Raw genomic sequence first — 14778 nt, 5'->3', positions numbered from 1 at the left:
AGGCCACGATTGAACTCACACATTTTTTATATGAGAGTAAAGTAATGAGACCAACTTTCATTGTTAGTTTGTGGAAATTAAACTCACTGTAGTCATATTACATTTAATAATCCACATTAGTCTGAATAATTAACATATTATTAATTGAAATCTAAACAACCTCTATTTTAGCCATGTGCTTTAGAGTTCTTAAAATATCAGTTATTAAAAGTACGTTTTTCCTAGTATTAAGGTTTGAACTTGCTAAGTGCCTAGAAAAAAATAACACATTCAGTAAAATATTAGCAATCCTAACTCTGCAAAAAATGAGCTCTCAGAGGTATGGGAAGTTAACACTTTGGTACTGAAATCTTATAAATATATTACCAGTTCTGGATGGAAATATTTTAAAAATTATTATGTATGTTTCAGTTTTATAAGAGTCCCCCCGACACGTTTTTACTTCTCAGTGCTGTTAAGTACACAAATTGTAAATTTGTCAGAACTCAGAATAAAAATAAACAGGCCTTAAAAGTTCTTCTACAGGTAAAATGCACACAGTGAATGAATTGTGTGACATACATTTTGGTTCCCAATAGATACTGTTAATTTTTTTTTTTTGTATTTGGATAAGTGAGGCAATTATGCCACCTGCTTTAGTAGTTACTTTTCTGTTGATGACATTCCTTAAGATTATCAATGGGTTGTTGGACGATAAATTGCAAAAACATTTTTAAAGTAAAAATGTTTCACTGACTAAAATGCTTCTTTTCTTAAACATTTTGATCTCTATAAAAGAAGACCGAAAACCAGCATTATTTTACAATAAAGAGGATGTTAAATAGTCAAGACCAAAAAGCAAAAAATTCTTAAGTGCTAAACTTCACCTATTTTGTAATAAAGACTCCAAAAAGACAGTGCCAAATGTGTGATCTATTAAAACTTTAAATTAGGAAATCTGACTTCTGCATCCTTAATTTCTAGGATTAAATATGTACATACACCTTGATTATAAAATGAAAAAATACTTCCCATGATTCACAGCTTAGATTTTCTATCCAAAATCAATGCAAAAACCAATTTTTATATTAAAAAATAATTTTATATTTGTCCCAAATGTCATTCCCAATATTTGATAATTTGAGAGAGTCTAATAATATAAAAACACATTAAGCTTGTTGAAGCACCATTTTCTATTTAAAAAAGTAAACTCTCTTTTTTGTATAACACAACAGATGACTTAAATTTGAAACAAAGTAGCAACAGACCTGTATGTGGTGAGGACGAAATAGGAACTGTCTATTCAAGTTGGATTTTTCTATCAAGTCAGGATCTGTAACTGTAACCTGATGTCAAGAATAGAAACAAGCTTAAATTATGTAAGAAAAAAAAAATCTATTTTGCTTTTCTAAGAAAGACTAAAGCAATTCCCAGAAGTTATTCTAAATTATTTTAGCTGGTAGAAGTTATAAGAATACAAATATTCCAATGGTTATCAATACTAATATTTTTACACTATGTTTAACTATAATTAATGTTTAGCATAAGAACATGTCAAACAAAACTGCTGAAACTGATGACAATTCATGTTCAAAACTTTTTTCTAGTTGTTCATAACAAAATAAGAGGCTAAAACATCACCACATTTTAGAAACATGACCCATATAGAGGAGTTAGCTCTTCTTTTTAAACATATTTATTTTCAATGACAACAAATTTGGAAAGAATGTCTGCATCTTTCAATTTGAAAGGAACTCTTGCTAAAACAGAGGTCTACAAACTACAGTGGCAGCCTGCCTGTTTTTGTAAATAAATTTTGTTGGAACTCTGTCATGCCATTTGTTTTAAGTACTGTCTATGGCTGTTTTCATGCTGTAACGCAGCAGAGCTGACTTGTGACAGAGATCCTTGGTTCACAAGCCTAGAATAGCTGCAATCTGGTCCTTTAAGAAAAAGTTTGCAGACATTCTAAGGGATGCAAAATGAAAACAAACAGATCCAAGATAATCTGAAAAGTATTCGTAACACATTTGTCACTTACATTAGTATATGTACAAGATCTGACTAGCAGCAGTGTTTCTCCAGTGTGTCTCAATTGTTAGATATTGACTGATGTTCACAAACACATTCACTTTCTTTTAGCTGGTATTACCCAAATATATGTTTTTAGGGGGGTTTGTTTTCAACATTTCTACATAATTACGTGTTAGAGAATGTCTCTTTCAAACAGAGAAAAAAAGCACCAAATAGAATATGTATTTTAACAAAAAGTTTAATCAATATATAATTATTGTGATTACTGATATAAAGCTTTTTTTTTCTACCTCCTTCACCCCACTTTTTATTCACTCCCTTTTTTGGGGGGGAGGTCTTAAGTTTTCTTGATTCCAATCCCCCTCAATCCTTACTGAATTGGTTTGGAAGTTAAACATCTATTTTTATGTGGTTATACTCAAAATTTTCACATGCACATGTGACTTAAGCACTAAAATTAATGACAATCTCTATCTTCCTCCTGAATAACTGGATATCTGAACTCTCCCTTCTCCTTTCTTATCAATGAACATTTTACTTATTCTTAATCATCTCATTCCCCAAAGTCAATATTTTAAAGATTAAAAAACCCCCAATGCTTATTTAAATCTAAGAATGCTGACAAATGCCTCTACTTACCCTTGCTTCATGCACTGCTCATGTTATCTAATAGTTCTTTCAATGAGAACCAATAAATGACTATCTTTCATCCTTTCACCTGTCAGTTCTCTTTACTTCTCTTGAAAGATAATGGAGCTGGATATAGAAATCTAGGTTGATAATAATTTTCCCATGCACTATAAAGATATGCTTCTCTGTCTTCAGGGGTGCGTTTATTGCTGATGAGAAATCTATTAGGTAATCTCTCTTTTTATCTTTGCCTTTGATTTGCTGGCTAGTTTACCTTTTCAATTTCAAAACACTGGTCTCTAACTCTGGAAACTTTTGTCATTATCTTGGAATATACTGCTTCTTCACTATCCTTACCCTCTCTGAAAATTCTACTACACTTACATTGGACCACGCAAATGGATCCTCTTTCATTAAAGAAAGATATCCTTCTGGGTTTTTAACTTCTGTTCATCAATTCTCACTTCAGTTATATATGAATTTTAAGTTCACTGACTACACAAAAAGTCTTATTTGGTTTTCTGTAAAAATATTAGTGCTTTCCCCCTCTTGTTTCTATTCCTTTTTTTTTTTTTTTTTTACCTTTGGTCATTTTAAACTTTAAAGTTTGTTTGCTCTATTATTTGTAGCACTCCTGTTATCTATAGTTCTTAGCTAATTCTGCTATTTTCATTGGCTGACTATTCTTCCAGGTGGTACTTTTTTTTCTGGTGGATTGTCTTTTTTTTGTTGTGAATTGTCTTGAATGGACATTAATTTCTCTGCATAGTTCTATGTACTCTTGTTGTTAAAGTATCACCATGATGCAGTTTCATATTTGTTTTTGTCAGAGCTCTGGAGATTTCAATGGTCTTATTTGTTATATTCATCTCCCTGCTTGAAATTTTTATAATTTTGGATTCCACATACCCATGTGGTACATCTTCTTAGTTAACAGTTTCTCATGTTACTTCCTTTTCTATGTAATGTTTTGGACATATACTCAAGATGAAAACACTTGTGAATAACCACAGCTTTTAGTTTAGGAATTAATTTCTCTCTTGGTTCTTGGAACCTCAGGATCTCTCCTTCCTTCTCAGTTAGCTTGGCTACATTTGTAAACACTATAAGAAAGAATAATTTACATATCAAGTCTATGTATTTGCAGGATAGAGATCTGTGCACATTAACTTACTGTGTTTTGTCACCTGAAATCAGTAGGATTATTTATGATAGTCTCTTTATATGCTGATATGCATTATGAATTTCCAAGGAGTTACGATATTCAGGGGATTCCCAAACTTAGGTTACCAAGATTTCTTTTTTTTTTTTTTAATTAGAAGTACCTTTTAAAACCACCAGAACTAATAGTGGCTTGTGAAACACAATTTAGGAAATGCTAAGCAGGAAAAATATATATGTAAGAATATCTGTCTATAACTGTGATAGTAATGAATACCTTTTCTTAATTTCACTTTTTACGTGAAATATTAAGACAATGTTAATATAATCATAAAATGTGAACTAGTATGTAAACTTTAGTCATTTCATTACTTACAGTTAGTAACCATGATAAATCTATGAAATCACTGCTCTGGAAGCTAGTTTATATATTTAAGGCAAAACAAATCAGTGAAATATATTTTTATTTAAATATATGACATGGTTTCCCAATTAACTCATATTTATCATCTTAAGGATTTAAACTGTACACCAAAATTTGTATTACTCCCTTTTCTTTTGATAATCACTAACTGAAACTTTATCTGAGAACTCTGCCCCTTTCTAATGTTAGCTTCTCCCATCTTAAAGATTTATTTAATAATTAATAAGGAATCTTAATAGAAATAACAATTCTAATGTGCTTTATAGTTTGCAAACCCCTTTCACATTTGATCTTCATAATTACATGATGAGGTAGGAAGTAGAGATATCAGTTTCATAGTATTAGAGAAAGAAACTGAGGAACAGAGAATTAAAAATAATTTGCCACAAGGACACATAATTTTTGAAAAGTGGTCAGAATATAATCAGAATCTTCCAATTTCTAGCATAATTCTCATTAAAAAATAGTATTTCAAATCTATGCAGTCAAATATAGTACAAAAATGAGCAACATGGGGCGCCTGGGTGGTTCAGTCGTTAAGCATCTGCCTTCGGCTCAGGGCATGATACCAGAGTTCTGGGATCCAGGCCCATGTCAGGCTCTTCCCCTGGGAGCCTGCTTCTTCTTCTCCCACTTCCCCTGCTTGTGTTCCCTCTCTTGCTGGCTGATTCTCTATTAAATAAATAAAATCTTTAAAAAAAAAAAAAAATAAGCAACAGAAATATAAACTTTTAACTCTCAAGGATTTATATCTTACCATTCCGTTTTCTTTGCCTGTACCAACACCAAGTAAAGCAAAATTTTTTAACATTTCACAGCCTATGGCTCCACATCCTACCTATAGAGAAGAAAAATGAAATATATCAGATTAAATACAATTAAGACTACTTACTACAGGGAAATCTTAACTTTCTTCAAATGCCAATTTTTAATACATATATAATTTTTTAAATAATTCAAACATTTGTGATTCATTTTACTTTAGAATACATAACTAGTTTATTATGCTACTTTAACTGTTTTAGTTAAAGAAAAAAATATATAAATCAAGTAAGGAAAAGAATAATATTTATAATTCAAGAATAATATTTACAATTCCTTTAAACAGAAGACATTTTAATATTCCAACGAAAGCAAACATTGAGCTAATTATTTCTATGAGATAGGAACAAACACATACAAAACATCAGTGCAACATTTTGATGAAAGATTCCTTGTTTATAGGTAATTTTCAAAATTCATTTGATGAAGCTACCTATTCTAAGAATTTCTATAGCTCAGCAACAGCTGCTGATAGGCAAAACATTATTTTAAAAACTATTACTACAGCAGTATTTTCACTAATTTTAAAAACCCCCATAAATGGCAGGAAAAGGAGTTTTTTGGTACTGGGGAGAGATATCCTGCCAATGTACTACTTAAGATTTAAGAAAGATAGATTCTACCTACATCTTCCTTCATATGGTAGGGAAAAAATTAAATGGAAAAAACAAAACAAAACAAAACACCCCACAAACCCAGCCCAAATCCAATTTTTAATGTACTTCTAGAAAATCACTTAATTTTCAAAACTTATCATACTTATCCTACTCATATTTTAATTTTGAATGTATTAATTCTTTACAGTAGGGTTTGGCAAACACGTTTTGTAAAGGACGAGATAGTAAATATTTTGTTTTGTAGGCCATATGGTCTCTGTCACAACTACTCACTTCTGCTATTATAGCATGAAAGAAGCCACACACAATACATAAATGAATGGGTTTGGCTGTGTTCCAATGAAACTTTATTTCCAAAAACAGGCAGCAGAATGGATCTGGCCTGTCTTAAACTTCTACTGAATGTCTACTGTGTCAGGAATTGTAGACACGTAGACTCAAATTTACTTTAATAAATGAATTTGAGGATACACAATAGCAGTTTGTACGATTTATTCTCATCATTATTTATACTTACTAAAAAGATATTCAACTTTTGCAGCTTCTGACACAAAGCGTCTCCAATGCAAGCTCGTAAGGCATCATATCTATCTCCCCTGAGGAAAATAACATACACCAAAAACCAGAAAGGCATAAAAACATTATGAAGATTAGTTTTACTATGGTTAATACCAAGTTAATGTTGTACTTTAAATAGAATACTCTGAGTTTCCTCCAATCTAAAAGAAAAGTATCTTATTTGAAACACAAAACCCCATTAAGATATCAGTTTTTTCTTTCTCCATTTAATATCCTATATCCAAATGACTTAAGTAAAGGTGACTCCAGTTTTATCTAGATAAGACAATTTTCTAAAGTAGGGATTTTTTTTTTTTAAGAGAGAGCACACACACACACACACACACACACATGAATGGAGGGGGATGGGGAGAGGGAGAAAGAGAATCTTAAGCAGGCTCCACACCCAGCGTGGAACCTGAGGCTGGGCTGGATCTCATGATCCTGAGATCAAGTAAAGGAGGAATTTTTTTTTTTTTTAAAGATGTATTCATTTATTTGAGAGAGGGAGAGAGAGACGGAGAAGGTATGAGAGGGAGGGGGGATGAGAGAGAGAATCTCAAGCCGACTCCACACTGAATGTGGACCTGATGTGGAGCTTGACCTCACAACCCTAAGGTCATGACCTGAGCTAAAGCAAGAGTTGCACACTTAACTGACTGCACCACCCACGCATCCCAGGTAGGGATTTTTAATAAAGGTTCCTAGAGAAGTCTATGGCAGGGCTTTGGAGTTGTTAATGCACTGAAATTGAATGCAGAACTTTGGGTTATGTGAATTTTGGGGAGAATGAATCCATAAGCTTTTATCAGATTCTCAGAGATTTGTGACTCAAAAAGATGAAGAATGACTGATATAAATAAAACTTGCAGATAGCAATTGTTTTCATATAAATTCAAAATGGTATTTTGGCGTTTTTGGTTTTTAATAATAATTTTTTATTATGTTATGTTAGTCACCATACAGTAAATTCTTAGCTTTTGATATAATGTTCCATGATTCATTATTTGCATATAACACCCAGCGCACCATACGATATGTGCCCTGCTTAATACCCCATCACCGGCCTATCCCAGTCCCCCACCTCCCTCCCCTCTAAAGCCCTCAGTTTGTTTCCCAGAGTCCATAGTCTTTCATGGTTCATTCCCCCTTCTGTTTACCCCTCCTTCATTCTTCCCGTCCCTCTCCTACCGATCTTCCTGCTATTTCTTATGTTCCATAAATGAGTGAAACCATATGATAATTGTCTTTCTCTGCTTATTTCACTTAGCATAATCTCCTCCAGTCCCATCCATGTTGCTGCAAATGTTGGGTAATCGTTTTTTCTGATGGCTGAGTAATATTCCATTGCATATATGGACCACATCTTTTTTTAAAATTTATATTTACTAGTTTCTTTTTTTTATAATGATTTTTTATTATGTTAGTCACCATACAGAACATCCCTAGATTTTGATGTGAAGTTCTATGATTCACTACTTGTGTATAACACCCAGCGTACCATGCAATACGTGCCCTCCTTACCCATCACCGGCCTATCCCATTCCCCCATCCCCCTCCCCTCTGAAGCCCTCAGTTTGTTTCCCAGAGTCCACAGTCTCTCATGGTTCATTCCCCCTTCTGTTTACCCCCGCTTTCCTCTTTCCTTTCTTTTCCTACCGATCTAACCTTTTAAGGGACCTCCACACTGTCTTCCAAAGTGGCTGTACCAGCTTGCATTCCCACCAACAATGTCAGAGGGATCCCCTTTCTCCACATCCTCTCCAACATTTGTTGTTTCCTGCCTTGTCCATTTTTGCCATTCTAACTGGCATAAGGTGGTATCTCAATGTGGTTTTGATTTGACTTTCCCTGATGGCTAATGATTTTGAACATTTCTTTATGTATCAGCCATTTGCATGTCTTCATTGGAAAAGTGTCTGTTCATATCTTCTGCCCATTTTTCGATTTGATTTGATTATTTGTTTCCCGTGTAGTGAGTTTGAGAAGTTCTTTGTAGATCCTGGATACTAATCTTTTATCTGTAGTGTCATTTGCAAATATCTTCTCCCATTCCTTGGGCTGCCTGTTAGTTTTTTTGACTGTTTCCTTGGCTGTGCAGAAGCTTTTTATCTTGATGAAGTCCACAAGTTCATTTTTTCTTTTGTTTCTCTTGCCTTTGGAGATGTGTCATGAAAAAAGTTGCTGTGGCTGATGTTGAAGAGGTTGCTGCCTGTGTTCTCCTCTAGGATTTTGATGGATTCCTGTCTCACATCGAGGTCTTTCATCCATTTGGAGTTTATCTTTGTGTATGGTGTGAGAGAGTGGTCAAGTTTCATTCTTTTGCATGTAGCTGTCCAATTTTCCCAGCACCATTTATTGAAGAGACCATCTTTTTTCCACTGGATGTTTTTTCCTGCCTTGTCAAAGATTAGTTGCCCAAAGAGCCAAGCATCCATTTCTGGGTTCTCTATTCTGTTCCATTGGTCTAGGTGTCTGTCTTTGTGCCAGTACCATGCTGTGTTTGTGATCACAGCTTTGTAGTATAGCTTGAAATCTGGCCACGTGATGCCCCCAGCTTTGTTTTTCCTTTTCAACAATTCTTGGCGATTCGGGGCCTTTTCTGGTTCCACACAAATTTAAGGGCTCTTTGTTCCAGTTCTTTGAAAAATGTCATTGGTATTTTGATCGGGATGGCATTGAAAGTGTAGATTGCTCTCGGCAGCATAGACATTTTAACTATGTTTATTCTTCCGATCCATGAGCATGGAATATTTTTCCATCTTTCTGTGTCTTCCTCAATATCTTTCAANGCTCTTTGTTCCAGTTCTTTGAAAAATGTCATTGGTATTTTGATCGGGATGGCATTGAAAGTGTAGATTGCTCTCGGCAGCATAGACATTTTAACTATGTTTATTCTTCCGATCCATGAGCATGGAATATTTTTCCATCTTTCTGTGTCTTCTTCAATGTCTTTCAAGAGTGATTTGTAGTTTCTAGAATATAGATCCTTTACGTCTCTGGTTAATTCCAAGATATCATATGATTTTTGGTGCTACTGTAAATGGAATCGATTCCCTAATTTCTCTTTCTTCAGTCTCAGTGTTCGTGTATAGAAATGCAATTGATTTCTGATCATTGATTTTGTATCCCGCCGCATTACTGAATTGCTCTATAAGTTCTAGTAATTTGGGGGTGGAGTCTTTTGGGTTTTCTATATAGAGTATCATGTCATCTGTGAAGACAGATAGTTTGACTTCTTCTTTGCCAATTTGGATACCTTTTATCCCTTTTTGTTGTCTGATTGCTGTTGCAAGGACTTCTAGGACTATGTTGAATAATAATGGCGAGAGTGGGCATCCTTGTCGTGTTCCTGATCTTAAGGGAAAGGCTTTCAGCATTTCCCCATTGAGAATGATATTCGCTGTAGGCTTTTCATAGATGGTTTTTATGAAATTGAGGAATGTACCCTCTATCGCTACACTTTGAAGGGTTTTAATCAGGAAAGGATGCTGTATTTTGTCAAATGCTTTTTCTGCATCAATTGAGAGGATCATATGGTTCTTGACTCTTTCCTTGTTGATATTATGTATCACACTGATCGATTTTGCGAATGTTGAACCACCCTTGCTTCCCAGGGATGAATCCCACTTGGTCATGATGGATAATCCTTTTGATGCACTGTTGGATCCTATTAGCTAGGATCTTGTTGAGAATTTTGGCGTCCATATTCTCAAATTCTAAATGGTAACTATTCTCATAGCATACAACTTAAAACTTTATATTCATTATTTATAAAGGAGTTAAGAGATACTGCATTATTGTGACACTTATCTTCTAAGTAGAGAAAAAAAATGACTACAGAAATCAAGAAGTTATAAAAGAAATCTAAAACAATTGCATATTCGAGTAAAAACTCTTTTAACCTGGTTGTCTCTTACAAACATTCAACTAAGAAAAAAGTGAGAAAAATTTCAGAATTACCGTGGGAGAAACTGTTCACGTTCAGGTTTGTCTAGGGATTCAACAATATCTGCTGCTTCGATGTATAACTTTAAAATAGAAGATAAAAACACAACTTACTATGTATAAACATCAAGTTGCTAAAAAAGTAGTTTGTCACTTCTCTAGTTATTTAATAATCATTAAGGGAAACAATGATAAAAATGCCAATCCTGAGTAAAACAATACATTAAAAAAACTACTGCTTTTTATACAATATACTTCCCTATATTACTTCATTAAAACAATGGTTAAACCTTAAGGAACTGTTAAAAAGATATAATTTGATTCATGTTACTTACCCATCTGAAAAATGACATTCTAATTTTAACAAACAAAAGGAAATTTCACCTCCAAATCTATTTATAATTACACAAAAACTCTGGACGCCCCATTCAATTTCAGCTACATTTGAATAAGTAATCTGATTACTTTTCAATAAGAAAGTACCTACTCTGTTTTATTTTCCAGCTTGGGTATATTATGTCATTTATAAGTACATATACCACAGAAGAAATGATTTAGGAAGCCACAATTTTAGCATTTAAAAAAATACCAAGTTGATTAAAAAAAAGAATTCACACTCATTTTCATTTAAGTAACTTATGTGGCTAAATTTGAACATAACTAAATGGTTGTTTATTTAATTATAACAACACAGAATCCCAATAATATATTTAACTTATAATCCCCATACTGTTAACAGCTGTATCTAAACCAGACATTTACAGCTGAACTTGCACTGTGTTAAAATAAACCAAGTAATTCAGCAGCAAAATAGCATCATGTGGATACTTTTTAAAACATAAAAAAAATTAAATGTTACATTCAAAATGTTAAAGTGTTTTCAAAAAAGAAAGGGCCTAAAGAGTATCCTTTGATATCTTCTGCCAATTAGTCCTTTTGGTAACAGAAAGAACGATTTTTTATTCCTTCTTGAGATGTTTTTACCCTATATGTATAGGCTTCAAATTTACACCACTCCCATGCTTCTACCTTTAGTTTAAACCCAGGAAGGGATTCTGAAGATTCCTGATGCCCAAAGATTCCATGCAACTGTTTAAAAGTCCTGAGAGCCCATGAACACTAAGGTCATAGTACTAGAAACTAAGTATAAGGGTAGAAAATTCATTCCTTCGCTCTCACAAATGAGTGAGGGAAATATATCCTAGAATGCAACTTTGAGTTATATTCCAATAGCCTCAACCAATGATCTTGTCAGTTTCAATTAGAGAATTAAATTTTGGTGGCATATCACATCTAACTCATGCATCAAAAAATATTTTATGGTTGCTTATAATATATTAATATTATAATTCATAACAAACATTCATTGTATGAGAGGGAAATTCAACCTTAAGTATAAAAAAATATTAAAATACAGAACTAACCCACTGGCACAACGGAGAAAACTTCCCTGTCACGGCTTTCAATACTTCTTGGCTGGCAACACCTCCTACTGCTGCAGCAAGTGGGGGTAAAAAACCTTGAGCAGTCCAAGAGAGCCAATGCACAATGTCAGCATTTACTTCTGGCTGAAACACAATCCATGAAAGACAATAATCTTAACGGTTTTTACAAAGACACTCAAAATTTCAGTGGCTTAGTGTGAGAATTATTAAATTATTGTAGCTTAACTTCTAAAAAAGTTACTCAATTTCCCTACTAAATAGATTTTAGGTCCTAAAAAAGTTCCAATCTCATAATAAAAGATCCAATTGCATGTTAGTTACCGTAAGCAGTATTTCTCTGTACCAGTAACTGCCCATTTTTGCTTTTTGAATCTTATGTTACACTAGGGCAAGATTTAAGATTAACTGGAATATCTACCATTTACAGTTTTTGTTAAAGACCAGTTAGTTCTGTGATGTCAGTCAATATATATAAATAACCAGAATTTTTAAAAAAGTGTTTAAATGAAAACTACTGGAAAAACTCGATCCTAAATAAAAGAAAATAAAGATAAAATGACCCATAATAAATGATAAGGAGCTATTAGTTTGTGCTTGAAGTGGTAAATAAAAAGTAAAAGCGTAAAAAATAATGACGCAATACATCATTAGAAAAAAATTGAAAGTAATGGCTATTTTTCATACTAATTTAAGAACCAATCACCAGGAAGTTCTCATTATCATACTTAAAAACTAAAATGTTGTTTCTTCTTTTAAGGAAATATTGGAGAATTGGATTCTGGAGCTATTAGCACCATTTTTTTATTTGTGAGAACGATCTCTTCATGAGCTCTGGCTTTTCTTTCTCTTCCTATTCTTTCAACACCAGTAACCTTAATCGTAACCTTAAGATTCAAATAGGGCTCAACTGATTTGAAATCCTATGTAAAGTAACACTATTTGTGCATTTAGGGAGAAATAGTGAAAGCTTTTATTATATTCTCAAAGTTCTCTGTGATACCAAAAGAGGTTACTATCTACTTATTATTCCACCCACTCCATAAAAATGGAATTTTATATTCCATTTCAGTGTTCTAGATTTCATTATTTTTCAACTACTTAGTACTAAACTAAACTCAGATTATGATTTCATTTAAGCTGTGCCATTTCTGAATGCAGAGATACTGGTGGTAGTGATAATATTAAAAATGCAAATTTTTAATATTGAGAACGCGAATAGAAGCAGGTAATTTGAGCACCTACTGTCAGTTTGTATTAAACCCACGTGTAATTTGCAAAATAACCCTAGAAAATATAATTTTATTATACAAATTAGAAAACTGAAACTTTGAAAAAGGAATTCACTTAAGATTTTATAGCTAATCAAATAGAATCTGAACCCCAAAAGTACAACTTACCATTAGGTTACACTATCTCCTAAGATTCTATTATTTTTTAATTAACAAACAGCCAAATCTGGGGAATATCTGGTTGCCTTAGGATAATGACAACAGCTTAAATCTGAATTTCCCCACACAATCTCGAAAACCAGGTATGTATCCACAAGAAGACAAATAAACCAGTGGCAGAGTTTCAGTATTACTAAGAATCAGAACCTTATGAACTTCAAATTACCTGTTAATAGAAAAATAAGTACTCAACTCCAACAAAACTACTTCCTGACACCATACTGTTGCAAGGCTGCACAGAGAGCAGGAAATGTGTAACCACAGAAAACAGAATGAAAGGCCTAACAGTGACAAATCATTCTGAGAAAACAGAAAGCCCCACACTAAGTGCAAAAAATACTGAAAACATGAAATCTAGCAGATCTCAGCACTGACTACGGTGAATGAATTTATCTGGGAGAGAATGATGTAAGCAGAAAGAGGGCGACATCCTTTGACGCAGAAGGCTAAAACAATAAGTAAGAGAGGAAGTTAAGGTTTTGGCAGAAATCAAAGAGATCCATCCACAAGACACCAAACCCTACCCTCCAAAAACAAACAAGCTAAACCAGAAACCCAAAAAGCCCCCAAAAAGCATCCATCAAAGAAACCCCAGTATCCTAAGAGAATAGGGATTTTAGAAGTAGTAATCTGAACAGCATCCAAAATCCTTACCTTAAACCAAAAAAATGCAGAAAAACCAATTTACTGTATCACAGCAATGAAAGAAAGAAACAGAAAATTAGAATCAAAACATTTCAGCTACTGAAAACTTCTCCACCAAACTAATCACAAAGGCAGAGGAAATTTGACTGAATTATATACCCTTAATGAACATTTGGGAGATGTGGGAAAACAAACATGAAAAAAACCTACCTTGAATGAGAAATTTAATAACTAAGTACCAAAATAATCCATTCCACCAGCAAACACTCCCCTCCACCAAAAGTGGAAGAAATAAAATCTGAATCTATGTATCAAAATGGGCTTATGGTATACCTGGGAAAATGGACTGAATGATCAATTTTGAGATATAACCAGGTAAAATTATTATAGTTTACAGATGAAAAAATATACAAAGTCATAAGGCAAAAAGACCAGACTACTTACAGGAATAAGAAAATTAAGTTCGTATCATATTTCTCAGCAAATTTCTCAACAATAAGATACAAAGTAAGATACCACTGAAGAAAGTAAGGCCTAGAATTTTATATTCAAATTGTCTTTCAAGCATGGAGGCTACCAAAAATATTTAAAACATGTAAGAAGTCGAAAAAAACATAATTTTGAGCTTTTTCTAAAAATATACTAGAGGCCAAACTTGATTTCAAGACTTATCATATAGCTACAGTAACCAAGATAGGATGGTACTAGCAAAAGGACAGAAACAACCATTGGAAGATTACACTGAGTTCAGAAATAGCCCTACACATGTGTTCAATAAATTATTGACAAAGAATACCCAGAATATTGAATAAGGAAAGAATTATCTTTTCAACAAATGGGCTAGAATTACTGGATATTCATATACAAAAAAAATTAACCTTAATCTATGCCTGGCAAGGTATTAAAAAAACTCATAAAAGTATAAAACTGTACCCAGTGAATCAAAAATGTAAGTTATGTACACTTGACCTATACTTTGCATGTATACAAAAATGAACTCACAAAACTATAAAAATTTTCAAAGAAAACACAGGACAAAAGTTGTGACCTTGGATTTAAAAAGAGGT

The 14778-nt window shown here is 33.2% G+C and overlaps 1 protein-coding gene across 1 annotated transcript in view; it reads right to left on the bottom strand.

Moving 5' to 3' along the window:
* UBA6 (ubiquitin like modifier activating enzyme 6) overlaps positions 1 to 14778 on the bottom strand; it is an 88605-nt gene that overhangs the window by 24299 nt on the left and 49528 nt on the right. The window contains exons 14-18 of the mRNA XM_002926718.4: positions 11598 to 11741; positions 10189 to 10256; positions 6185 to 6263; positions 4986 to 5066; positions 1248 to 1325 (exon numbers count right to left, since the gene is read on the bottom strand). Of these exons, the coding sequence (XP_002926764.3) occupies positions 1248 to 1325; positions 4986 to 5066; positions 6185 to 6263; positions 10189 to 10256; positions 11598 to 11741 (450 nt within the window). The remainder of the gene's footprint in view (positions 1 to 1247; positions 1326 to 4985; positions 5067 to 6184; positions 6264 to 10188; positions 10257 to 11597; positions 11742 to 14778) is intronic.

This window comes from Ailuropoda melanoleuca, chromosome 11 (genome assembly GCF_002007445.2).
Source record: "Ailuropoda melanoleuca isolate Jingjing chromosome 11, ASM200744v2, whole genome shotgun sequence".
Taxonomy (NCBI): domain Eukaryota; kingdom Metazoa; phylum Chordata; class Mammalia; order Carnivora; family Ursidae; genus Ailuropoda; species Ailuropoda melanoleuca.
Note: the sequence above shows the minus strand (reverse complement) of the source record. Positions and strands in the feature narration are given on the sequence as shown.